Genomic DNA, 27,021 nt, shown 5'->3' with positions numbered 1-27,021 from the left:
TTTTAGTTAATTACATATGTAAGTATTAATCCAAAATTTCAATTGTGTAAACTCTTTACACTGATTCTCCTTGAAGGCGGATGAGGCCTGTCCAGTATACAATAGGACTAACTAAGAAACAAACTTAAATACCTAAAAGCACTTAAGACAGCTTCTTCCTTCAATTTCTGGAGCATCTGAAAATTTCCGAAACCTGTCATTACTGTGGTTCTCTTTCATACTATAAAATATAATCTTGTTTAGACTTTTAAAAAGTTCAACAGTAGTACACTTTTTAAAACTCTACATCGTACTTGTTTATCATATGATACTGTGGGCCAAGAAGTTTGTCCTCACCTCAGTTATGGATACAGGAGCCCCATCAGATGATGGAGCAATGGTTCTATCGTCTTTCTTCAAGATCTGAAACAAACACATGAAATGGTTTGGCTGACAACTCAGTACATGCAGAACATGCCAAAGAGTACTACGAATTTAATAAAGACATGAGCAAAAACATAGTACCTCCATAAACTGGAGTCTTTATTTTACAATGTTTGACTCTGGTTGGATTTCTACATGTATGCAGGATCAGACAGATAATATGTATCTCTCTGATTCTGTTTGATAAGGCAGGAAAGACTAAAATAATGAAAACAAAAAAGGTGACGTATTTTGAGCTTTTAGTCCTGAAATTAATATTTAAAAGGTATTTTAAAAGACTACTACTCAAAACTAAAACCTGCTTTCTGATGTGACAATAAAACTGTAAGCTCTGTTTTGCCCTTAAGCAATAGCAAGAACAAGGTCGGAACAAGCCTTGCTTCTTCTTCATGTTTGGTAACATACAATTTATAATGCATTTACTTTTTGAATGACTGTAACTGGTTTGAAGATGTCCCCTCTCTCAAGTTGTACAGAAACATGTAATAGGAATGGATGAGTATAAGCAATTTAAACAAATAAAACCCCTTACTCTGACTTTAGCGTAGTTCAACATTTCTTGAGTGGTTTCATACAGTGGCCATGGAGCATTTATGCAGTAATCCACAACAAATTGGCTATCCTGTTTGCATAAGAAAATAACTGAAATTAATTCCAAGCTCCTTTATAATTTGAATTAGTTTATTAAGAAAGAGGGTAGAAATAAAAACATACCTGAATTTTTTGCAGATTTTCTTTGGCTTCATTCACAAGATCCAGCCAGATTTCGTGACCATAACTCCCAACAGAGGCTGAAGCTAGTTTCTCCAAAATAGTGTTTGCTTTCACCTTGTATACAAGCTGTTTAAAAAAACCCAAGAAACAGTTTTCAGTTTGATGCAATTAAGTTTATAAGCAGACAGTCTTCAACTGAAAACGCTACACTTTTGTTCACAATGTTTTTGAGATAAAGTGTGTCCATGTACATTGAATGATTTAATTACAGAAATGGATTATAAATTAGTCCCTAACAATTGTGGTATCTTTTTATCTCACCAGCTAAGCCTGTTTTTTCATTTAAAAAAAACCAAAACAAAAAAGCAGAGGGAACATTCAGATGGCATTATTTTAACTAAATCAGTTAATGAAGCCAGACTATGTGTTAATAAACGCATGTGAAAATTCTCTCTTTTTTTTTTTTTTTTTTTAGAAACACTGTTTCCTGCTACTTAAAGGGACAAATGTGCCTCTCCTGACCCAGCAGCACTTATGTTGTTCAGAAGATGTACTTCTGCACCACTTCTCATTGCAAGGTTTGTTAGTTATTGTAAATAAAAACATAGTTCACCATGTAGTCGTCTAATTATGAATCAGCTTTCAAGTACAGCGAGTTGCTTTGTAAGGTAACATTTCTCTATATTTGTAATATTTTTAATACTTTCTGTCGGACTATAGGGCAAGAACCTTATGAGTAAGTTCAGTTATACTAATTAATCTCCAAATGTAGTTATCAAGAACAGACAACTTACCTCAACATCTAGTCCAAATTGAATAGCAAAATTCTCCGCTTCAGTGAATTTGTGTTTGTGAAGTAAGCGACTTAGTCTAGGGGTGAAATGAGTAAAGTATACTTTACTTCAATCTAAGTGCCAAACTACAGATAAAAAAATAAAATAATAAAATAGCGTTTCACAGAAATTAGTACCTATTTTCTGGCAAGGCTTCAGTTAAACTTCTCATCACAACAATAGAAACTGGGTGTTCAGAGGGTCTGAGGATGAGAGGGAACTATGTCAGTTTATCAACTGTGAAACAACTACATGTAGAAATAATCTGCCATTTTAATACAATAATGATCTAGTAAGAAAGAAAACATTATCTTACAACTGATGTTTTCCATGAATGCCTTCCAAGAAGTATATTGTGTCCTGTAGCATGCAAGAACAGAAATCATTAGGTGGTAAGGGAAATCGGTCATAAGAAAGCACAATTGTAATGCAGTGTTTCTTAATCTAGAAACAAACTACTGCTTTTCTCTCAGATAAAAATTTGTTGGTTTTTTTAAATGCTTATCATGTTATTTCCTGGGTAGTTTCCACCATCTAAAATTTCTGAGGGCCGTAACCAGACACTTCAGACTGAAACCACTCTGCTATCCCAGTTCAACTGCCATCAGTACACCCTCCACATGAGTGAATCATCTTCTCAAAATTACAGTCTTCCATTTTCTCCAAGCCCTAAGCAGGTCACACTGTATCCATCTTTGTACCTTTTAGAATCTGATCTCTGTGCTACATTCCACAAAGGCAATATATGCCTTGGCATTTCCCACCTTGACTTTATCATCTCAGATCAAAGAAAAGGGATACATTAGCCATTATTTTGTCCACTATGTAGCTGCATATATAATCTTTTCTGCCAAGTGCTTCACGCAAGGCAAGCAATTTCATCAGCTTTGTATTTTATTGCGTATCAGATCCAGAGTTTACTGCATTCACTTTCACGATTCCAATAAAGAGCCACTGCTTTGACTTCAGACTTGGTATCCTCTCACATACCCAGTCCGCTTCACCAGTCTTTACAACATTCCTAATTCATAAAAGTTCTCACCGTCTTTTTTGACCTTCTTTTGTTAAAGTCTTTATAAGGAAGTTGTTTAAACAGTAAAAGAAGTAGTTCTCTCATCTAAACTTAAATAAATCCCAAATAAATCCAGAGCATTTTTCTGTGCTAAGAGAACTTAAAATTTCATACAGCTTTTAGCTGTAACAGCAGCAAGAACAACTGGCAGTACTATTAAACACTGCAATAGACCTGAGCCTAGAATTAAACTGTTTGGTTTGCTATATATTGTATCTTTTTCTCCATCCTTTGGGGACACCATTTAATCTTTCTTTGTACAGTTCCTGCACAGCTTCTAGCACAAATTGGTTCTAACCTAACAAGAGTAACACAGTACCCTCTTTAATAATTATACCTTTTAAGACAACTGTATTTATTCAAAGAACAGCAACAACAATGAAAAAAATCATCTAAACATACTGTGCCAATCCCACTTTGAACAAGCGAAGAAACCATAGATACTTCCAAAGAATAGAGCAGTTGCATAGTGGGCAATGCAAAAACCATTAGACTTCGCATCTATGAAAAAAAAAAGGGGGGGGAAAAAAACCACGCAAACAAGTCAGAAATTTTTTTTCTCATACACTGGGGACAGAGTGATGTTTGCAGAATCATTTCTGGGTTCTTATGGAGTTAGATGGAAGACACTATTTTTATAAGCTTTTATGAAAAAGCAGATCTCTACAATTTGAGAAAGTTTAATGAAGTTTTAGATGTTGCCTCTATATATAGGCCTATTGTATATAATTAGACATGTTTCATTTTAAAAAATTGTATAGTATTCATCCTGGCATTCTACTTCAGTTAACTCCACTGACCGTACATGGAGGTAGATACTGACTGTACGTGGAGCAGATACTGCTCTAAAGAAATCTGTGAAGGTATGTAAGAAAATAGTAAATTTTGCTGCTCTCCCCTATCTGCCTACCATTAAAAAAAGCAAACAAACCCCAAACAATACATAAAAAACCCAAACAGCAGGGCAACTTGCCCTGGTCACCATGGTGAGACATCACAATAGTCCCTCACTCGCTATGTCCTAATATATAGGTGGTCACATTTCAGTTTTGACTTTGAGCTCTTGAGAATTCTGTCTGCTCCAAATATTTAGCCATCTCCTTTACTTTTCTCCCCCCCCCCCCCCCCCCCCCTCCTTTTTTCTGTGAGTGACTGCATAACAATTGAGGAACAGAACACAGATAGAGATTATACCTGCTTGTTATCTGGTATTGTCATGACTATCAGTTTAACATTGGCAAGCCCTTGCCTGCAGAACAAGAGAAAAAAGAAACCAAAATACACTGCATAAATCTTATGTTAAAATTGTGAAATATTCTTGCTTCTGAGTTTTAAAAAAATTTAGCTTTCCATGGAAACTGGTACATTTTAAAAGCCTATACTGCACCCAAAAGTAACACTGTTTTAGCATGTAGAGGACATACATTTAACTTCTGATATTTTTAAGCCTTTCAAATGGATCTGATTCTTATTTTTTTAAACTGGCACAGAGCAATGGAAAGAGCCAAGTCTTGTCTTCTAATCTGCATTCCCATTAATTCCTTTTGTATTTTAACCAATACACGCACATCTAGATTTTGGCTTCTCCATCTGCAGAATGAAGATCTTACTATTTATCTATCTGAAAGACAGGCTAGCTTTTTTATAACATCATACTTGTAAGCCATATTATACACCTTATTTTAGACAAGCATTTCCTAAATGATACAGGTTACATGCAAGATTCCTTAGCAGTAACAACAGATAAACCAAGAAAAAGCAGAAAGTGCCAAGGTTTTCTTTCCTACAACCCAGAGTTAAGGATACCTACAGTCCAATTATTTTGTCCTACTAACTAGAAAGATTTCAACAAAGATTTCTAAAAATTCACTACCACAGAAAATAAAGTGTTTGTGGCACCTTTCCTGTAACAATAGGCAGCTCTTCACTATTCAGAATTGGTGCTATAACTCGTTACTTACCATATGACTGGAGAAGAGTCTGACTCTGTACTTAGAAGAAATTCTTCAATATGTATTAAAGGCCAATCCCAAATTAGAGTAAGGGAATAAACATTCCACATGCTTAAGATATTCTAGATTAAAAAAAAACAACAAACCAAAACACAACCAGATATGGATTTTTTATTTTCTTCATAGAAGACATTTTTTATCTTTTTTTAGCAGAATATTAACATATTCCATAGCTTAAACAATGACTAGCAGAATAAAAGAAAACACAGTAAGATCAAGATCCTCTATAAACATAAGCATCTTTACTTTATAGAAATATATTTTAAAGCTATTACTTTAAAAAATATTTTTATAAGCTGGTTCAAGTACATTGTAAAACAAAGACTAAACCAAATCTTTACACATACCTCTGTATCTAAAACAAACAGCAGATTGTCAAGAACCTCAAGTTTTGCTGCATCTAAAAAATATCCATAATCACATGAATTTATTATTTTTCTTGAGAAATGTATTTGAAGCAAAAAGATATTAAAATGTACAACCAAGCATAGGAAACCTACAGATGTTTGACCTCATGGAACTTCCTAGGACTGTCAAAAGTTTAGTTTAAACAGAATTGTGATTTATGTAACTAAGTTAAACTCAACAATTCTGAAGCAGACACTTTGGCTGTACCTTTACAAGCAGCGTTCCATTTGGTATATGTGTATTTACTAAAACCAATGAAATAACTGAAAATGTCTTAGTATTTTCTGCAGTTAAATATGAATTCTACACTTGTCTATAAAAAGAAAAAAACCCTCTTCTTTACCTTTAATCAGACTTGAATCAGCAAAACTTCGAACGGACACCAGGTTATTGGTAGTGTCTATCTCCCATTTGGAGAGTACGTAATCGCCTTTACCCTATTAGTAAAAGCAAAGTAAAATGGGGTTATACATTAGAAATTTGGCCATTGACAGGTGTGCTTCTGCAATTGATCTTTAACTTGGAAAGCTGCAAAACTAACTTAAACTATTCCTGGTGAATGTTCATGTTCAGAAAAATACATGTATTTATTTATTTTTAATTTAGCCTTTTTCCTTTCTCCTTTCAAGACTGGCCTTTACTACAGTAATTGTTAGTCACCATCCCCAAACATTTTTGGCTCTTCTAAAAACATGCCATATTTCAAAACTTCCACTTTCCATTCTCATAGAACATAAAACCTAAATGAAACGTACACTGACCCTACTGGGACAAATTTCATTGAATTCAACAGGCTTCAGTCAATGAACTCAGAAAACTTGTTTCTAGTCCAAAATAACATTTCAAAATATGTCTACATTTTTTTTTTTTATTAGTTCCTGTAATTAATTCATACTTAAGGGCTTTGTTCAATTGGGACTTTAACTGTTACTTTGGCAAGCCTTTGTTGAATGTGAACCTGATTGGAAGACTCCTGCCAACTCTGGCTTTGTCTCTGAGCTCAAGGACGAGACTTTAAGTAGACTAGCCTGTACAGGCTAGGAAGCACAGTGATTTACTAAGGTCATGCAACCAGGGTGAAAATATTTTTCCCCCATCCATCATAACAGAGCAAGTTCTGAAATGACAACAGTTATTTTCTTACGAGAAGAACTATGGACAGACTGCACAACTGATAACCTTTAAATTTACAGTGAAGGAAATGAAAGACAAAAAGCCTTATCTTCTTTTTCAACCAGCTAGAGAAAAATTTTGTTGCAGATCAAAAAATGTCATCACTGATCACATAACAATTGTTACAAACATATTCTTAATACTTACCCCAATTATCAAATGGATTTTGTTCACTGAGTTACTTATCACAAAATTCTGACAGCCGAGGCTGTGATACTCTTCCGTGGAAACGAAAGCTGTCTTTATCTGTCCTTGTAACTTGTGGGGTGGAAGATGAGGGGAAAACAAAAGCAGAAGAAAAAAAGTTGTTTATACCATCAGTGGATAAAACTTTGAACTGCTCCCTTCTCCATGTACAGAAAAAGTAATAGTCACAATTATGAGTTCTAATAATAAACTGGTAAGTAGTCAATGAAAATGTAGAGAGCAAAGTTTTGTTACAAACTTTGCACTTAACACATATATTACTTACTTTCTTTGCCGTAATCATATCCATCTTGTCAATTGCTACATTAAAAAAAAAAAATCAGTGTTAAATAAACTTTTCCAGATTGAAAAAAGCCACTAAACATCATATAGGACAGTTTAATCCTAACCTGACTAGGCTGAAAAACACTTCAGCCAGGATCTTTGACAGGGTCTGTTTCTATTGATTACAGTACTGAGGTACAGAAAATTAACTAATAACTACACTTACACAGCATTAAAAATTTTAATTATTCCCAGTATTCTTCAGTACACTTAAGACTGATTATAGCTTCAAATCCTGCTTCCATAGCATTCAGTACTCTCTCTAAAGCAGTGACTCAGAGAAACATAAGCTAAAGGAATTATCAGAAAAATACAAAAATAATTTTATTACAGAACTAGGTGTATATCAGTTTCCCTTTAAAAACAAAGATTACATAGAAAATCCCAACTCAATATCTTATTCCCATTAGAAAGATGCATGCAAAAGCTTTTTTAAGACAGCTCTTCCTGTTCAAATGGAAATCCCAAGTGGTTTGTAGATCATCGTACCTTCCTGTGTTTTAGCAAGTGGGAGACACATAATGCAGAAGAATCCATTGCTTGTGAGAATAAACATATGATAAACACCTAAAAAAAAAATCCAGTACAAATATTTCAAACTTAAGTATTCAGTAGCCATGAAGAGACTACTCGCTTATGAATAGGACAGTGAAATAACTGACAAAAAAAAATAATCTGACCAATAGATTAGACTGCTTTTAAACAAAAATTTTGTCACCTTCAATGAAGAGTGGAATAAGTTTGTACATCTTAGAGTTTTGTTTGAAATTATGATTTTTGTATGCGAATTCTGTTTTCATGACAAAGCTACATTTAAATACATTATATTGTGACAAAACAAGACTGGGAGCTTATAGAAGAACAGGAACTACTAAAATCTGAAGTCTGATAGAAGAAGGAGAGAGACGAATTCTTCCTTTTTGAGCATTTTCATGTGTTTAGCACAGTCTCAAAAGAAAGAAGTACTGAGTTCTGAATGTTTGTTGTTTTCTATGACATTCATAGAATAATTAATGAGTTAAGTACTTTTACAGGAAAGCATTAGGAAAAGTGCATTTAATGTGTACAATGCAAAGTAAAGCTGTATCTGATTATTTATTTTGTAGTTTCTTTCCCTGAGAGATATTAAAGGGTAACAAAATCACAAAAATTGAGACAAGGGGAAAAAAAAAAAATCAAATTCTTACCTGCATCTGCTTTATCTTTTTCAATAAAGAGATTTAAGTAAGTCTTTTCACTTGAAGATTTTTCAACCAAAATCTAAAATAGAATCAACATAAAGACTATCAGAATATTATTCTGTATTTTATTTGGAAAAAAAAATTGGAAATACTGATCATCAGTTCAAACTTTAAACTTTTTTCTTTCATAAAGAACTGGTTCTTGTTTATACATGCCATTCCTAAATATATTTTGCTTATTCATTACTTATGGGAACAAAAGTATCCCTTTAATGTGTTTATTCAAACTAGAAGATATGTTCAAAACACAAGAATGTTTACATTTTGATATTTGGAAGAAAGAAAAAAACAACAAGAAATTCTGAGAACAAAAGGTTTTCAGCAAAATTAGAATAGAAAAATTACTGTACCTTTGTTAGCAAGGTTTGTTTTGATGGTATGTGAATAAGATGGAAATTGCCACTTCTCTCACCGACGACAAGAAATTGTTTTTCTTGACACATACCAACTACATCCACATTAGTATCTGAAAAGTTCCATGGCAAAATGTCGAATATTAAGATTTGTTTTTTATTAATAGACATTCATATTTGAAACACAGGAACTGGACATTACAATGTCCCAGATTTCTTCAAGATGATTTATTTTTATTAAACGAAGTACAGGAAAGGGCATACAGGGAATGGTTTTGGTATCCATTATTCCTATTTCAGTGAAAAGTTAGCAAGCATTCTAATTAAATTGTACAGAAATACTTAGTTAATTGTATACAGAATCAGCAATCACTTTTTATTAGGTAGGTATTTATTATAGTACTTCCTTTTACAGACCAGTTAGATATGCAAGATATTTGCTATATTTTCCTACACAAGCCTAACATATATATTTTAAAAGTCAGTCCTAGTTTTCAGTGGAGTTCCAAAGGAAATGAACTCACCAAACTGAATGTGCATCTGAAGAGACTGCCCAGTACTGTCAAGAAGTGCCACCGATCTGTCAACAACAATAATACTGCCATCCCTTGAGTTGCATGCATACAACTGCGGATTAACGGACACCTAAGAAGAAAAAGGTCATTATATATAATAACTGAAACACTTTAGAAAATAGGACAAAGAAGATCTGATAATTATTAAGAAAAAGAAAAGCATAGCTTTGATGAACGCTACCTTTTCTGAAGATGTGATTTGCAGTAGCGTATCCACTTGGTACAATGCAGTTCCACATTCGTGTCCTAAACCTACAGGGAGCTGCTCACTCCCTGTGTCGTCATTTGCAAGAAGTTCAATATCATTCCACATGTTTACCTACAATAAACATTTAAGGAATATGCTGTAAAGCAGAGAGCTTTAAAAGTTATATGACCACACACAAAAATTATTGATTTAATTATTCTATCGCGATTCTGCATCTGTGTAGGGAGTACAATAAGCCTCCTAAAGGCGAATTGCGTGTTTAGAAAAGACAAAGCTAAGTCGCAAGAGCAATGTGGCGCCCAGCTGATGTCCCCAGCGGGCCCGACTGAACTCAGCTTGGCAAGGACAGGTTTCGCGCCAGGGGGTGAAGGAAATTCAGTGCCAGAGAGCCCTCCCCGCCACGCAGCGGACACCCCTGCCCACAGAGACCACGAATTGTCCCCTCATCCCCTCACCGCGGCCCCAAAGACCGGTGACAAACCACTACCGCGCTCCCTCAGGCTTTCAAATTGGCGGGAGCCCTGGCTAACGCTACGGGGCGCAGCGTGGGACAAACTTTCTCCAAAGGCGAACGGCACCGTTGCTAAGACACCGCCGAATCCTTCCCCGCCCCCAGAATGCACCGCGGCTGCCTCGCTCCCCGCCGCCTTCCCCCGCCCCACGGTTACATCCGGGCGCCTGGAGGGAGAGGGAGGGCGGGGCGCGTCGCGTCGCCTCGGTTCGCGAGCGCGACGGCGGCGGTTGGTGAGGGAGGCTGAGCCGCTTGTGAGGAGTTGTTGAGGGGGAGCGGCGTCCCGGGCGCTCGGTCATGGCGGTAAGCGGTGTTCGCTGCCGGGATTGTTGGAGGGAGACGAATTGGGAAGGGGGCTGCCGCGGGGCGGGAGGGAAGAGCGTGTGAGATGGGGAGGGCTGGGTCGGGAAGCCGTGTGCGCGGAGAGACAAAATGGCGCCCGCCGCTCCTTCGCTTGCCGGCGCCATGATGGGCCTCGGGGAGGGGGTGGCCGCTTTTCAACCGTTACTTCTCTCCCTGTTTCCAGAAGTTTCTGTTTCATTTCTCTGGGGTTGGAGAGAAGCGAAGAGGCCTTGTGATTGAGGTCCTGTCGTTTCCTGGCTGGGGAGAGAAGTCTTGTGGCTATAGGAGCGGGCGTTTCTCAGGGGGACTGTAGAGTGCAGGTTCCCTGGGAGGGGAGGAGAGAGGGGATCGATTTGGTGGTTGGGCCATGCTCAGTTTTCATTCGTGTAGCTTTCTCGGTCCTATTATTTTTCTTTGTGTTTGGTCGCAGGCCTGCTATTTTCAGCGTCTTTTTGCAGTCGGTGATTAATTTTTTGCCCCCATTCTCCTGTTTTTTTGGTTAATATCGATAGGAAACGCCTTTGCTGTAGTTATCGTTGTCCTTTACGGTCATACACGGCCTAAGAGTGTAGCTTTATTCTTTTTTAAAATTTGTGTTGCTTGGTAACATATAAAGGTGTTTGTTTGTGTAGCCTGGGAGCATATAAAGGTGTTTGTCCCATAATTGAGTTGAAGAACCAATAAGAGTAGTTATCAAACACGATGTGGTTAATTTTTTTCAAAAGTTATTAAATAGTCTTGAGTGGAGAAAAAAATTAAAAAACAACCCAAGCTGGACTCGAAAGTGATAAAACTCTTTAAAGTTGACTTTAAGTGCTTTATGGTGTTTAACCTGGTATTTAAAGTTCTGTCTTGCTCTGTTTCACCACTGGTCAAACTTTCAAGAGGACCATAAACTTTTGGAGAAAATGAATCCCTTTTTTTTTTTTTTTTTTTTATCATGCTTTTTTGGCTTATATAAGTTAACCAGTTAAGATAATTCTTCTGTAAAAGGACTTGAAGAATTATGGACTTGTAGTTTTGCAGCTAGGTTATGGGCACTGTCTTTGAGGTTCCTCTAAAGTAGTAGGTGAGGGGCTTGTTCAAGGAAACCGTGAGCCTGTGGCCTACCTAAGAACTGAGAATAGTCTCATTGAAGCCTGTCAGCCTTTTTTTTTTATGTCTGTGTTTTTGTAGAGCTGAGAGATGTCTCTAAGGTGCAATGCACGAGAGCATTAACGAGCAGCAACGTGTATAAATAATGAGACTGGTAGCCTTGGAAAATGTGGTAGTGGGCTCAATTTCAGTTGGGTACTATGTTTAAAAACCCGGTTAACTTAGACTGTTAGCTGGTGTTCTCCTTATCCTTCTCAAGTAACTTTGAAATGTAAATTTATAGAAATCTCAAAATTCCTTTGAAACAACTTATAGCTGAGTCTTTTGGAAGCCTTAGATGAAGAAGGAAGGGACTGAGTAGAAGGGGGGAGGTGTAGATGAGCAGATGATTGATAGATGTGGAATGCCAAGGATTGTGATGGCTAAGATCGCAAATAGGGGAGTCCGATCCTACTCTTTATCTAATGTCCTAAAGTTTTCAGGATGGTGTGTGGGGTGTCAGTAGTATTCAGAAGTGTCACTGAGACTAAGTTAAAGCTCTGCTGCAGATGCAATCTTAAGCAGTCAGTGCTGTTGTCCATATCCTGGTGTGTTTTGAACTGGGTAGCGGTATACCATGCAGATGGAGAAGTGAACAGCTGCTTTGTCTCTTCAGGACAGATTTTACTATAGATGTATCTCTGTACAGATGGAAATTACTAAAGAATTGGGCAGACTAAACAGTAGTAGCTGAAATATAAACCCAAAGATTTACTTGTAGCATGTTATGAAGAAAGCCTACCATTAATACACAATATGTTAATGACAATCTGGAATATCTGTTGTAGTTTAAGAAAAACTAGCTGTTTTCAAAGTAATGAGTATAAATAGGCATTTGAGAGGTTTTCACATGTCTTGTTATGTTTGCAAAAAAAACTGCAGCTGGTAGAAAACCATGCAAGTTCAAGTCCTCTGCTATGCTAAATTATCTTCATGAATGGCATTTCTGGGCCAAATTATGTCCTTAGTGAAATCTTCTGCAGCCACACGATGTTCAGAAGGTTTGATTAGAACTGCCATTTATGTGATCAGAACAAGAGAGACCAATGAATCTGTAAAGACATTAATGAAAGCACATGCACCTTTTCAGTGTGTACTTTTTCCATTCTGTTCCTTTCATTGCATTGTGTGCCAGTTGTACGCATGTACTCCCAGCATTGAATCACGAAGCAGTCTTGACTGCTCTACACAAGATAAGTTTCTGGGTTTAGTCCTCCTAGGTCAAGATTTAGAAGGAATGGAAGGAACATCTTGGTTTTTGTCATCTAAGAAAAATGTGGTACAGAAATTGGTGGGACAGGTGGATGTGACCTATATGTACTCTCATAGAAATACACATTTTTGCATAGAGATTCTGTTTGAGGTTTTTCCTTATTCAAAAGTTAGCTGTCTAACACTAATATAATATACCTAATTTCATTTCTCTTCAAAATTCATTCCGTACTTCAGAATACTGTGGGGATTTTGTGCTATGCCTCAATAATGCTCTAACTTTTGAGATTATTTAGATCTCTTGGGACAGCACTGACCTTAAGTAATCTCAGTCGTGTCAGTGTTAAAAGGTAATTGACCTACAAACACCACCATTGAGAAAAAAAGTGGATCAGAGTTTAGTCTTACTGATATTCTCAAAAGCACGTGGAAAAAGTAAAGTGCAGTCTGAGGTAGCGGGAGATCAAAATGTTAGTACATATTAGTTCTCTTTAATAAAGTCTTGAAAAATCAATCTGTATGCAGTTACACATTTCACTGCAAGTCTATCAAGCTGTTGCCTAGCTAATAATGGGATGGCTACTCACGAGGTTGTTTTTACAGAAAATAATTTTAAGTGCATCTTCAGAGGGGGTACTAAGTAAATAGTTTTTCTTGCTTTTCAGTCCTAAGTTTTTGTTTTTTAAGCATTCTGTCTTCATTTGTAGGGTAGCGATACAGAACGAGATGGAGTAGCCCCAGAAAAGTCCTCTCCAGAAAGAGAGAAGAAAAAGGAACAATCAGATGCCTCTAGTTCTCCCAGAACATCAAAGCATCATTACTCAAGATCACGCTCACGGTCAAGGGAAAGAAGACGAAAGTCAGGTATGGTCTTCATATAATCAAAGTTGCTGAGTAGTGTTCTAGTGTGTGCCTGTAGAACTGAAATCTCTTTAAAGCTGTTTTCGAAAAAATATACAGACTTAGTTATAGTAACTTGTTACAATTGGGAAAAAAATGAAGCTACTGATTTTGGGTTTGTATCTTAAATGTGTTCTAGTTAAACTTTCCAATTTTAATGATAGAAGTGCTAAGGAAAAAGGTCTTGTCAATGTTCAGGGGATGGGGGCGGGGGGAACAACACCAAACAGAAAACCATACTACTTTGTCTTCATTTTAATTAGATATGCTTAGACTGGGATACTTTTGCATGGTTGTAACAAAAACAAGGTTACCTGGGTGAAGAATGTGACTGGAGTATGATAAGGGCTAGTTTTTCACTGTCAGAGCTTAAATAAATGTAAAGAACTGGGAATAACAGCTGGAGTTTGCTTTCTGCAGTAGATATTAGAATAGTGCTGTTTGTTTTCTAAATATCTATTCTTGACTTTGGGGGGTGGAATGACTGAAAGGAACTAGAAAGATTATAACGAGCTGATCTTCTCTTTAACTTGGTAAATAACAGTGAATGTTTCCTTCTCCAGATACTGAAGGAAGAAAACACAGAAGCCGGAGCAGAAGCAAAGAGGTAATTAACACTTTGTAGCGTTTAGGTAATTGTACAATACATCTTAAAGTATCTTGTAGTAATGCACATATGTGTAAACCTATATAAATGACTTTATGGTAAGTACAAGAAATTGGAAACTTTAAGCTTAAAAATGGATATGGAGATCCTTTCATAGTGAAGCATGATTGCAGCCATCATGTTGACAAGGTAATAGTTTTATAGAAAAATGCTTTTAGAAACTAGTAACTTAATTTCTTTTTTTTTTTTTTTTTTTTGTGGAAACAGCCAAAAGAGAGAATTCATGTGGAGAAGTAGAATGGTGTTCTTGATGCCTTTCACAGAGCTTCCATTAACAGAAAGCCTTGGGTGGCTTTATTCCTGGCCAATGTTCAGGACTTTCAGTGATACATACCCATCTACTTAAGTATATTAAAAATAATTCCCCACCTGACTGAGCTCTGTTTATTGCATCCTTTAATTGTAAAGACTGTCGTAGCTTGACAAACAATCTGAGTCAGCTGGAAATATGACAGTAGCAGCAAAAATTTCAGAGAGCTGTCTCTTTTTTTAAATAAATAAATATGTGTGTGTATATATATAGGGGAGTGAGAAGAGACAGCATCAATAATACCTTGAAAATAACTGGCTTACACACCAGAGAAGAGATGAGACGAACAAACCAGGAGCATCGAAATAGTCACAAAGAAGCTTAAGCCATGTGGGGCAATAGCAGGCTGGGTCAGATGAGGGACTTTTTAACTTTTACCTTGGGTCAGGAACTTCTTCCCCCATTCCAATGGAAGCTCTGTTTAAAAAAGGAGGAGAGAAAAAAAAAAAAAGAGGAAAAGAAAAATAATCTAGGAGAGTTTTTGTGAAATTGAATATATTGTTTAGCTCACATGATAACATTTCTATAATAAATCATACTCAGCGTGCTAATGCGCGAAGAGACTGAACTGAAGACGCTGCAGACTCAGATAGCAAAATTATAAGCCTACTTCATGATAAGGTAACTATTAGTCATTCAAACTCATATTTCCCTTAAAAATATCTTAAATCCGTTATGGGATATAATGGTGGTTTATTACTAAGTGTGTGCCTGGAAGATGTGATTTAAAAAAAAATAAATCTCTTTTTAATGTTTTAAAAAAAAAAGACCTTGCTTAAAATTACGTCCAGTGTTTTGCCATGCTGTTGGATCTAATCTTACACAATTTTTCTAGCAATTTCTAAGTTTCACAGAGTGAACAGATGAGGAATAATGTCCTACAGTAGATTTACTGTTTTCATGCAAGCTTAAGCTCTTTGTCTGTAGACTAAATACTGCATATCAATAATTCTTTTTAATATGTCTATCAGAACAGCTACTTACGTATATACATACTTAAAATTAATGTACAGGTAACATCTCAAACTTCAGACGTGTTTCTGTGTAACAGCTGATTATTCAAGGAGTTAAGAATAAAATACTGTAAAAGCAGGAAAAATGTCTAGCATTATTGTATACTTGAAGAACTATAATCAGATAGATTTAGAAATGGATATATATAAATAAGGAGTTAGAAAGGCTTGGATAAGTGGGTATAAGCTAATTATAGCATCTTCTCTCGACTTTTTTCTTTTGAGAGAGAGTTATGATTATAGGAAAGGTTTTATGAGTAGTTAACAGTTTTAGATAAAAAAACCCTGAAGATTTGGGTTGTAGTCTAAAATGAATGTATCGTGCTTAAATTGTGACTTGAAACAAAGCATTATTTAAACATAAGACTTAAGCGGGCTATGCTTTTGTGCTAGAAAGATTTCAAAATAAACTGGATATATTAAGAAAAGGTGTTGATGTCATGACTTAGTCTCTAAGGAAAACACTGGCAAAAATCAGGCCTGACCTTGCTAAGTATTTTTGGCATTGTGGCTATAAAAAGGAATCTTTTTTTAAGAGGCACTGCAGGAAGAAATTGCGGTATAGTGGAGCAGCATATCTTTAATTTAAAACTACTGTGGGAGGTCTGAGAGTGATGCATGTTAGTTTTAAATACTTAAAAAAAAAAAAAAAAGTCAACCATGTAACTTTTTACTTTTTAAAAACTGTTGGAAGTTACTGACTGAAGAGAGTTTTGCTCTAAAAATTAATTATGTAATGATGGATAGAAAATTGTTTTAGTTCTAAAAGCAAAATAGAATGTGTCTGCAACTATGTATGGATTTCAATAACTTTCTACGTGGTAGGCTCAGGCAAATATTAAACATTGACTACAAATGTGAGTATGTGTGTATATATGCATATTCATAAATTGTCAGGTACTTAAAGATAGGTGCTTATTATGTGTTTGGAATGGAGACAGTAACTGAAAGTGACAGTTGTTTTTGTTACAATGCTGGGAACTCTTATATGCAAACACTGTAAAGATACCTTGATGGATGCTTTAGAAATCCTTTAGACAGTGGGGAGGAGGGAAAAGGGGGGGGGGGGAAATTATAGCCTGTATTTGCAACTTTGGGTAGTTGGTGGCATTAGGTAAAATAGCCATTGCTCATGATTGAGTCACACTCCTAAGGTTACTAATGTTGCATCACAACTTATCATTTTTTATCTTCTGATACCCATACTAACTCTCTTTGTTGCACTATTTTCCTGAAAGAACCAACTTCTTCTTAAAACAGGCAAGAAGACATGAATCCAAAGAGAAGTCCTCAAAGAAGCACAAATCTGAAGACCACAATGACAAAGAACATTCTTCTGACAAAGGAAGAGATAGCCTAAATTCATCTGAAAATGGTGAGGATAGACATAAACGCAAAGAGAGAAAATCATCGAGAGGGAGGAGTCATTCAAGATCCAGGTCTCGTGAAAGGTAAGTTGTTTTACGTGATTATTCTTTAAGTGCATTTGCAAAAGCAGTGTTTGGAATTTGTGTAGACTTCTGAACTACGGCTGAATTACATTACTAAATTAAGAGTAATTACTAATTTAAAGCATCAATTTATATTGCATGTTTCAGTTTTCATTGGGTAGTGCATTTGCTGCTACTTGCTTTTTTTCACATTGGTTCTGAGTAGAAGTACAAAATACCTCTAAGGCTTTATATAGGTGATCTGTCTCATGTTTATGAATAGTATATACAGTATAAAAAGTTTCTAAACAGAGTGTATTAAATGTTCCCTGTTGTCAGTGACAGGAAAGAAAGTACACTGTAGCAGTGTCGTGGCTTTTTGCCTCCTAAATCAAGAACTTGCCCAGAGAAAATGCTGTCTAAGCCTTCTTGCCTAGTAGGCCACCTAGCACACTCATGGTAGGAGAATTGCTTGGGACAAACAGGTTGCTGCCAGCAGAACTTCCAGCCAGCTCTGCTTATAGCTGAGGGACCTGTAGCAAACATGATAGCAAGGAACAAGCTTCAGCTAATAATACGCTGAGGGACTGTGTGTGACTCACAGGCTGAAATTTGGGCATCTCTTCCCTAAGGTATTGGAATACCATGGGGAGGAGGAGAGTTTTGTTGCCTTGAATTTGAGACTCCTGCATCAGATTAGTTTGGCCGTGTATGTGTTTTGAGATGTACACTTTAATGAACAACTAAAAATAACTATATTGATGAGTATGATTGTTTATATAAACTCTGCATAACTCACTTGTCTGTTGTGGTTGGTGGTAGTGTTTGGTTCCTTTCCCATTTCATCTCCTAGTTTTACAACTTAAACTGTTCCAGGCATGAACTCTTCCGTGTGTAGTTTGCAGTCTCCCCACCCTGCCTGATGCATTTTGCCCTGTGGTGACGAACCTGTATGTAAGTCCTTAAGTAGAAGCTGAATTTAAACATGAGAATATATGTAAGAATTTGGGACATGTGTTTCAGACGTCATCGTAGTAGAAGTCGTGATAGGAAAAAATCCCGATCTCGCAGCAGAGAGAGAAAACGGCGTATAAGATCTCGTTCTAGATCAAGATCTAGACACAGACATAGAAGTAGAAGTAAAAGCAGAACTAGGAGTAGAAGCAGGTAAGTGTTAACTTCAATATACACGTGGTGGTGGTGGTGTGTTTGGTTGAACGTTCTGTGGCAGGCTGCTGTATAGAAGAATGATGGGTTTGCCAGTTAATCGCTATTGAGTGTAACTAAATGTGTTTGGCTTTTTCTCAGCTGTACTGATAGAGCGGGTTAAGGACTGGGTAGTTCACAGACACAGAAACATTTGTCTTAGCTTAAGTGTCTCAGATTCTTGGCTTTTCATAGCATGATTTCATGTTGGCAAGTAGAAATGCTTAACTAGTTATTTTGTGGGTATCTTACAAAACCACCATTTTAGAACTTTTGGCCGATAAAGTAGAAGGAAAGTAAATAACTTAATATTTTGAGTAGTAATGATTACCACAGTTCAAGCTCTTTTTGGTTTCTTATACCACACCTGAATTTACTATTTTATGTAGGATATTTAAATTATATTTAAGTGGGAAAGTCTGAAGAATAAGGTATAACGAGCCCTTTCATGTGTTGATACAAGAGTAGTGTAGTTGGCAAAGCACAACTTCAAAAATACTATTGTATTTATCTATTTTTCTTTGTGTATATATCATAAAAGGGAAGTTTAACTGGAAATCACTGACTGTCAGAGCAGATACACTGGTCAGAAGCTAATCCTGATCAGCTCCACAAAGTTTATTTAAAAATTTGTCTTGTCTGCGAGCTAGCACAGTTAATGTCAAGGTGAATTTTGAGTCAGACGGACTCTTTCTCATCTGAGTGTACTATTCTGTGTAAGTGATTACCAACGCCTTTTTGTCAAGGTCAAGGTGAGAATAGTTACGTTAACTTTTCTCCCTATCTTGGGTGCTTCCGTTTCTTCCTTAAACTTAAATTCTAGAAGCACAGATTGAAATCCTCTAGCTAGACACGTACTGGTTTATCCTGGGTCTGTTTGGCAGAGTTGAGATCCATGCCTTACCTGGAATATGCTAGAGTTGAGGTTTTCATCACTGTATAGAAGTTAATGTTTTCCAGTACTGATGAATCATTCAGTGTTTCGGTGTAGAGTTCCGAGTCTATTTGTATGTGTCCCCTTTGCATTCTTAATGCCCTGTAGGATTTTCTGAATGAGTAAGCTGAAATATGACTTAATGACTGTGACAGTTGTTTTCCCTCCTACTTGTTTAAAGTAAACCAAGTAGTTTGAATGCAAATTGGTGTCCCTTCAGAGCTCCCAAGAAAGTGTTGCCAGTGTTCCAGTTCACTTACAGTATTTTCACTAGAGTATTTTAAATTGCGTATTTAAAGGGTGTAGAAGTTGGTTATGACTACTCAACATTACGGTGGATCATTGGAGACTTAAGAATCTAGCACACTCGTGTAATGCTACAACATCACTTGTGAAACTGTTAAGAAGACTTATCTTTCTGAAGAACTAGTTGAATTACATGGTTTGTGTCATACTTTATTTTGGCATGCACTTTCTACCAAACATTCAGCTGGGGTGAGTAGAGCTGGGTCTTCAATTGGTATACACGTTACTTGTATTTAATGGTATTTAAGCCACCTTCAGCATGATGTGTAAGGCTTCGGTTCCCCATTGTTTCCAGTTATTACAGATGATGTGCACTTACTGTTTTGAAAAGTCACTTTGAACATTTCATGTTTAATGACTCTGTGAAAACTTTACGTCCCAGAATAGTTTTTTGCTTCTTCAGTGGTATTCAAATTACCTGAACAGCAGATGTGGAAGGAAGAAGTAAGGGAAAGTCATAACTTAGGAATTTCTTCAACTGGAAACATGCCTTGTTGGATAGTGATGGACATACAGCAAGAATCCATTTCTTTTTAAGTTCTGTTTTTTGTCTTGCAAATCCTAGAGAAGGAAAATAAGTGAGGCATAAGTCTTTTTTTTAACAGTAGCTAGAACACGTCATCAAATTCTGGGCTCAGGTGAAGCCTTTGGAAAGAGAATTATGGGGCAAGCCTCACGGAAAACCCTTCACAAGCCAGATAAACATGATGTGGGAGCCTACCCTGTTAAAACTCAACTGTGAAACGAATTCCCTCATTCATGAAATGCAATATTTGTTGTGTTACCGTTAACAGGCTATGACAGAAGTGTTTGTAAACAGTAGAGCTTGATCTTCTCTTGATGGTTCTTTGCATAATCTCAAGCTCATGTTCTCAAGTGATCTGTCCTCACTAGCATTTAAGCTAATCTTTTTGTTCTGTGAGCATGTAGACCGTCCTGGCAGTTCTTTTGTGGCATTGCTCTGATTAAATGCTAGGTGGAAAACATGACACCATCTGCTTGTTTCAAATGGAAATACTTAAATACAAAAGCTCAAATATTTATTTCCTTGATGTTTACCAGTGCAATAAAGCATCAGACCAAAGACAAGACCAAACTACAATAGTCAGCACGGGAAAAATGAAGGTATCTTTGAAACATGCATTACATCTTATCTCAGGAATGCAGATCTGTCACTTCCCAGTGCCTGAATCTGCATCTTGTCATCTTCTATGAAAAGATAAGTCTCGCCTCCTTTGTATTCTACCAGATTTGTCATGTAAACAAGGATCTCTTTTTGTAACTTCAGTCTACGTTTCATGATGTTTGTAGATGCTGCCCAAGTTGCACACAGAAGAAACAGAATATCTGAATGCTATTTAAAGTGGCTGTTGTCAAGTTAGCTATTATCTCAAATGGTTGATGATAATATTTAAGTATAAAATTGCAGAAACATCTTTGTGCATCTCAACTTACTGTTTATGGCAAATCTGGGGAAAATGTGAGTGATACCTACTGTAATTTAAGCTTTGTTGGACGCCTTCAGTGTCTGTGACTTCTTTGTTTAAAACATCAGTGTCAGAGGCTTAAACAGGGATAAACGCTCATCTCTTGTAATGTAGACATTAATGATCCTGGCAAAGATAAATACTGCTAATAGTACTTTATATGTGTATTTTGAGCAGTTATTGCTTAGATAGGACTAGATGTATATGTCGTAAGAGCAACTTCTACTTGGGAGGTGGGGAGAAGGTTACTAAAGGAGTAGTGAACTGAATATTTTGGTATTTTGCTTAAAAATATATTTTAACTGGGTTCTTTTCAGATTTGTCAGGCTCCAGATAATGCATGCTTCGTAGTTCTCTGCACGGTGCTGTCCTTCTCAAGAGCAGTCCCAAGACAAATCATGTGTGTTTAAACCAGCTCTCCCATTGAGCTTGATAGCCTCCCTCAAACACTTGTCCAAAGCACATTTAGTGAAGAGTATACAGAGGGGAGAGAAATAGTAATTTCCCTGAGTACTATTCCAGTTTTTAAATCAGGCCTCTTCAAAAATGCTCATCTTTAACATAATTATAGTGCTGTGAGGTCTTTCATGGTTTTAAAGCATTCTTGTAGCTTGATCCGTTTTACAGTTTTCTTGCAATTGACTTTACTGAAAGTTAAACGATGTATTTTCTTGTCAGGTTTTAGAAAGAAAATCTGTAGAGCAGATCTGTTTGTTCTAAATACTTACAAGAGGGTAGATGAATACCCAGAATTACACATTCTGTTACGTCTTGCAGTTGAAAGCCTTCAGTTCTAGCTCTGTCTTGTTACGAGGCAAGTGTGACTGTTACACTGTTCTAGAATAATCTCTGTAAAAGCTGTTCTTGAGAGCTCTCCAAATTAATCATTAAGCAATTTTTCAGAGTTGTGATCAAATACTTTATGAAATGTTAAGGTATATGTGTGCTTTCATTGTTTTAGCAACTCTGTTAAATTTGGTTACAGAGAGCGAAAGAAAAGAATTGAAAAGCCCCGAAGGTTCAGCAGGAGTCACAGCCGGAGTCCAAGTCCGCCACCTTTTCGGGGACGAAATACAGCTATGGATGCACAGGAAGCATTAGCCAGAAGGTCAGAAATCATTACAATTTTAATGATATGTGACATTAATAAGCTGCTGCTGTCGATTTTGCATGTCTAAATATTTTTGTTCTCATGTACTTTCTTCTAGACTGGAAAGAGCAAAGAAGCTGCAAGAACAGAGAGAGAAAGAAATGGTTGAAAAACAGAAACAACAAGAAATGGCTGCAGGTAGTCCATGTATATTATATTAATATATTAATTATATCAATTAACTATTATATGAATTCTGTGATTTATATATTATATGATTATTATATTAATATATCTTAGGAAAACAATAGTATGAGTGGAAGATAGCGTAGGCTTTTTTGCTGTTACAGTCCTGTCCAACAGATGTGCAGGTTGTCTTTGTATAATTGTTAACTTGGTCCATATATAAGAACCATAATTAGAACTGGGAAATGTTTGAAAAAGCAAAACAAAAATAACAGACATAAAACCCCAACAGAAACTATCAGGATTTCTTATCACTTACTGAGTACATACACAACAAAAATGTTGTATGTTAAGCTGGTAAATGATTTCATGATGGTCATTGGACCCTTTCTTTATGCATCGTTAAGCAAGAGTTTGAAAGCTATTACCAGCTGAGGGGTATTTAGAAGCACAAGGTACATTAGTTTCACTTTTAGTTCTGGTTTACGAGAACTACTGGAGACTTGTTTTTTAATTTACAAATAACATGTTTTTTATCATGTGTTTGTTATTCGGATACTTTCATCTTATTTCTGATGAAGGAAAGTGTTTGGGATTTTTGTTTTGTTTTTTGTTTGTTTGGGGGTTTTGGGGTGTTTTGTTTTTCTTGTGTGGTTTGTTTGGTTTGGGGGTTTTTTGTTTGTTTTGGGTTTTTTTTGGGTTTGTTTGTTTTTCAAAAAAAAGTCTGAACTTATTGTCTGATAGCAAGTTACCTTTCTTCTTCAGCAGCTGCAGCCACTGGAGGTTCCGTTATTAATGTTGCTGCTCTTCTGGCATCGGGAACACAAGTAACTCCTCAAATAGCAATGGCAGCTCAAATGGCAGCACTACAAGCAAAAGCACTAGCGGAGACTGGAATAGCTGTGCCTAGCTATTATAACCCAGCAGCAGTGAACCCAATGAAATTTGCTGAGCAGGAGAAGAAGCGGAAGATGCTTTGGCAAGGCAAAAAGGAAGGGGTAATGTTGTCTTTTCTTACTTTCATGAAACTTGTTTGGAAACATCTTGCACTCGAAAAGTTTAAGGATGCTTATTAATGTTATTTGCAGCAAAATTACCTTCATACGTGTTACGAAGTTTCCCTATTAACAGCAGCCCAAGGTAGAACTTCAGGAGTGAAAGGACTAAGATAACTAGACCTTCAATGACAAGTGGTTGTGACACAAGCCTTAGGAAAACCCCTAATGTCATAAAAACCTAAGAGGTATAATTGGATCTTAATGTTACTTTTGTCAGTTTGCCTACAAGTTATAACTAAATATCAACTACAGATGGTCTCTCTTTACTGAAAAGTGATGGCTAAGCTATAGAAACTATAATTGACCACTCTTTTCTGTGACTGTAGAGACTTTTCATTTGATTGTTGTATCCTGTCCAATTCCAGACTTCAAAAAACAAGTCCGCAAACCTTGCTAGGAACTTTACAGGAGTAGAGTAATGCATTACGAACACTAACAAAAGTTATAAATACAAACAAGCCTTCAGACTTTCATGCTGTGTCAAATAAATATTCTTGCAATTAGCAAAGTATAGGCCACCAGATAAAAAAGGCTTCTGCGGCAGTTGCTTTTTCAGAAAGTCACTGGATTTGAGTACAGGTTTTGCCTGTTGATACTATGGAAAAATTGGCACGTTAATATTGTATTGTTGTCTTTCAACACTATGCTAGTGTGGAAGTGTGTGTTACATTAATTATCATCACGTGTCTGCTATTTAACAAGCTCACTTAGCCTTTCACAGACTGTTTCATAAGGTGTGAAAAACTGAAACTGGTTCATGTGGCATTGGCAAAAGGGAGGGAAGAAGAAACCTGAATGCTGTCTAAGCAGTTCTTCCTGAATTGTGCTGCTGTCGTGGTTTAACCCCAACTGGCGACTAAGCACCACGCAGCCGCTCGCTCCCTCCCCCACGGTGGGATGGGGGAGAGAATCGGAAGGGTAAAAGTGAGAACACTTGCGGGTTGAGATAAGAACAGTTTAATACTTAAAAGAAAATAATATAATAATAAATTATAGAATCATAGAATCATTAAGGTTGGAAAAGACCCTTAAGATCATCGAGTCCAACCGTTAAATTGTAATGAAAAGGAAAATAACAAAAAGAGAAATAAAACCCAAGACAGACAAGTGATGCAAATGAAAAAGAATTGCTCACCACCAACCGATGCCCAGCCTGTCCCTGAGCAGTGGCCCCCCGGCCAGCTTTCCCCTAGTTTATATGCCAAGCACGACATCGTATGGTATGGAATAGCCCTTTGGCCAGTTTGGGTCAGCTGTCCCGGCTGTGCCCCCTCCCGGCTTGTGCATCTCCAGCCTTCTCAGTCGGCAGAGCATGGGAAGCTGAAAAGTCCTTGACTGGTGTAAGCACTGCTTAGCAAGAACTACAACATCAGTGCGTTGTCAACATTATTCTCATGCTAAATCCAAAACACAGCACTGTACCAGCTACTAGGAAGAAAATTAACTCTTATCCCAGGCAAAACCAGGACAGCTGTATATTGCTTCGTTGTAATAAGCAAATTTTGTTTTTCCGTAATTCACTTTAAGTATGCATTCTGACAAGGTTTCCAGACTTTATGGAAACGAGTACAGTCTACCCAAGTAAAGAATACACCTCCGTTTTGAAACCTATGGTTAAGTAGACTTGCCTCACACATCGCTACGCAATGGGCTTATTTTTAATACTGCCTTTTTGCTTGCTGCTGTATTGTGCTATTAATGGAAACTTATGTAAAAAGGTGATACTTTTTTTTTTTTTTAACTTGTACAGGATAAATCGCAGTCTGCAGAAATATGGGAAAAATTAAATTTTGGAAACAAGGACCAAAATGTCAAATTCAGAAAACTGATGGGCATTAAGGTAAAGAGTTATAAATGTGTAATTAAGTTTACTATTAATTGTAGGATAGTGATTTTTTTATTTTAAAGTGTACCTTAACCAGTAAAGATGTTAAGTTAACCTGATACTACCTGATGTAGTTAAGAACTCTTAAGTATTTCCCCTTAAAAGTTCACAACCAGCATCTAAATCTGAATTCAGTTCAAATTCTAGAATTTCACTGTGTTTCTGGCTAACAAGGCAACTGTTAGGATCTCTAACAACAGTGGTAACTGCAACCAATATTCATCATCGGATAAACAGTATTACTTTGTATAGATAAATTAATGGGAGCCGTTTATTTGAATGAGTTAGAAAAAGGAACTGGGGGAAGGGCTCTGCACGTTTCTTGACAGGGAGAGGAAAGCTACCGCAGAATGTTCCGGCAATGAAACCAAATGCTTGAATTCTTACTAGCTTTTGAAAACAACAAAGCAAAATTGTTACATTTAAGGCACCGGTGGCATATGAAAACACCACTTCCTACACAGCTAATGTGGTTTTTTTTTCTCCTTCTGTCTATTTTTCTAGAGTGAGGATGAAGCTGGCTGTAGTTCAGTTGATGAAGAGAGTTACAAAACGCTGAAACAACAGGAAGAGGTTTTCAGAAATCTAGATGCACAGTATGAAATGGCGAGATCACAGACTCATACGCAAAGAGGAATGGGATTGGGGTTTACATCTTCAATGCGAGGAATGGATGCAGTTTGAAAGAAAAAAAAAAAAAGCAGTTTTAAAGTTTGGGACTATGGAAGGTTCTTGTTCAAATGTTGGGTCCTTGTTCACCAAAAAGCTAGCATTCTAGCTTGCATGGGTGTTGCATTGACTTTAATTTATTGAAAAATACAATTTTTTTGTAAATATCAGATCAGTGATCCTGGTGTTAGTGTTGTAATCAGGTTATACCCACTTCCATTAAACTTGACAGAACTATAGAAGGACAGTATTTTTTAGTTAAAGTTCTACTTTTCAAACCAAGCAGCAGATGGGTTAAACTCATACATGGATATTTCGTGTCCACTGTCTTGTGTACTTTTGTACTTTAACCTTGTACAGTTATTTTCAATTCTTGAAACATGGAAGAAACATTGTGTAGATGTTATTTAGCGGTCTGGGCCAATAGGCACATAATGCAGTGCGAAAAACCTGGTTAATAATAAAGACATTTTTTCTCTAAGGTCTTTATGTTAATTAAGTTGTCTTCTGGGCCAAACTCTAAGGAGACTAGTTAGGAGATGTCAGGAAGACTTGAGAAGTCAGAAGTAGAGTGTTTTGCTTTGCTTATTTTGAAGTAGGATTTTCCTAAAATAAGGAGATGAATGCTGAACTCTTTTGTTAATTTGATACTCGCAAATTTTAGTAAAGAGAGAGGGATAACAAAACCCTTGGTGAGAAAGCTGGGATGTTGGAGCCCCTTGCTAATACTTCGGTACTCCAAAGTACGGGAAGGCGCGTTAACTCTTTGTAGTGGATTGATTGTACAGGCGTTGTTGCAAGAGCAGCTCGCACCTGAGCACGGTGCGTGCAGGGGGCAGCGCCTCCCCAGCCGCACGGCTCTTCTCTGGGGCAGGCTCCTGTCTTAAAAATTGTCTTGTCCTACACCCAGCTGCTGCCCTCTTTCTCTCTCCACCCCTCACCCCTCCTCAGAAGAGTGGTTTTTTTTTTCTAAAAACAACCCCAAAAAAACAGCAACAAAAAAGGAGCGGTGCAGCAGATGGGCCGGGAGCTGCCGGCCTCCCCTTTCGGGGCCGCTCTGCATCCGCAGAACTACAGCTCCCGGCGTGCCCTGCGCCCGGCACGCACCGCGCCCCTCCGCAGAGGGCGGACTACATCT

The 27,021-nt window shown here is 37.0% G+C and overlaps 2 protein-coding genes across 12 annotated transcripts in view; one reads left to right on the top strand and one right to left on the bottom strand.

Moving 5' to 3' along the window:
- KNTC1 (kinetochore associated 1) overlaps window positions 1–10,170 on the bottom strand; it is a 41,043-nt gene extending 30,873 nt beyond the window's left edge. For 5 of the 8 annotated variants that reach the window (XR_014229623.1, XR_014229624.1, XR_014229625.1 and 2 more), the window contains exons 1-19: window positions 9,999–10,149; window positions 9,517–9,654; window positions 9,285–9,405; window positions 8,758–8,873; window positions 8,354–8,426; window positions 7,656–7,733; window positions 7,108–7,142; window positions 6,783–6,893; window positions 5,806–5,899; window positions 5,402–5,454; window positions 5,004–5,116; window positions 4,237–4,291; window positions 3,445–3,543; window positions 2,287–2,330; window positions 2,108–2,173; window positions 1,932–2,007; window positions 1,138–1,263; window positions 956–1,045; window positions 337–402 (exon numbers count right to left, since the gene is read on the bottom strand). Coding sequence is in view for 5 of the 8 variants with exons in the window: in XM_082325389.1 (XP_082181515.1) it covers window positions 337–402; window positions 956–1,045; window positions 1,138–1,263; window positions 1,932–2,007; window positions 2,108–2,173; window positions 2,287–2,330; window positions 3,445–3,543; window positions 4,237–4,291; window positions 5,004–5,116; window positions 5,402–5,454; window positions 5,806–5,899; window positions 6,783–6,893; window positions 7,108–7,142; window positions 7,656–7,733; window positions 8,354–8,426; window positions 8,758–8,873; window positions 9,285–9,405; window positions 9,517–9,648 (1,548 nt within the window). In the remaining 3 variants the exon portion in view is untranslated. Of the gene's footprint in view, window positions 1–336; window positions 403–955; window positions 1,046–1,137; window positions 1,264–1,931; window positions 2,008–2,107; window positions 2,174–2,286; window positions 2,331–3,444; window positions 3,544–4,236; window positions 4,292–5,003; window positions 5,117–5,401; window positions 5,455–5,805; window positions 5,900–6,782; window positions 6,894–7,107; window positions 7,143–7,655; window positions 7,734–8,353; window positions 8,427–8,757; window positions 8,874–9,284; window positions 9,406–9,516; window positions 9,655–9,998 lie in introns of all 8 variants that reach the window. The other 3 variants (XM_082325392.1, XM_082325390.1, XM_082325391.1) reach the window with 3 other exon arrangements.
- A 68-nt stretch (window positions 10,171–10,238) lies between these two features.
- On the top strand, window positions 10,239–26,364 carry RSRC2 (arginine and serine rich coiled-coil 2). Of its 4 annotated transcripts, none has more exons than XM_082325436.1 (10): window positions 10,239–10,357; window positions 13,450–13,606; window positions 14,206–14,249; window positions 16,893–17,083; window positions 18,086–18,229; window positions 21,981–22,103; window positions 22,204–22,283; window positions 23,040–23,269; window positions 25,080–25,169; window positions 25,719–26,364. In XM_082325436.1, exons 1-10 carry the CDS (start codon window positions 10,352–10,354, stop codon window positions 25,896–25,898), a joined length of 1,245 nt encoding a protein of 414 aa, XP_082181562.1. In that variant the 5' UTR covers window positions 10,239–10,351; the 3' UTR covers window positions 25,899–26,364. The 4 variants fall into 4 exon arrangements, with proteins under 4 accessions (XP_082181562.1, XP_082181561.1, XP_082181563.1 ...); XM_082325435.1 differs by having other exon boundaries at window positions 23,037–23,269; XM_082325437.1 differs by having other exon boundaries at window positions 16,871–17,083; window positions 23,037–23,269.
- Window positions 26,365–27,021: the final 657 nt, after the last annotated feature.

The sequence above is a fragment of the Platalea leucorodia genome (assembly GCF_965183815.1).
Source record: "Platalea leucorodia genome assembly, chromosome: 12".
Lineage (NCBI taxonomy): Eukaryota > Metazoa > Chordata > Aves > Pelecaniformes > Threskiornithidae > Platalea > Platalea leucorodia.
This window is presented reverse-complemented; position numbering and strand designations above follow the sequence as displayed.

Bases quoted from the DNA above. Each gene is read 5' to 3' on its own strand.
- RSRC2 (XM_082325435.1), top strand. The intron at 13,607-14,205 runs GTATGGTCTTCA...TTCCTTCTCCAG, and splicing joins GGAAAGAAGACGAAAGTCAG to ATACTGAAGGAAGAAAACAC. The intron at 22,104-22,203 runs GTCAGAAATCAT...ACTTTCTTCTAG, and splicing joins CAGGAAGCATTAGCCAGAAG to ACTGGAAAGAGCAAAGAAGC.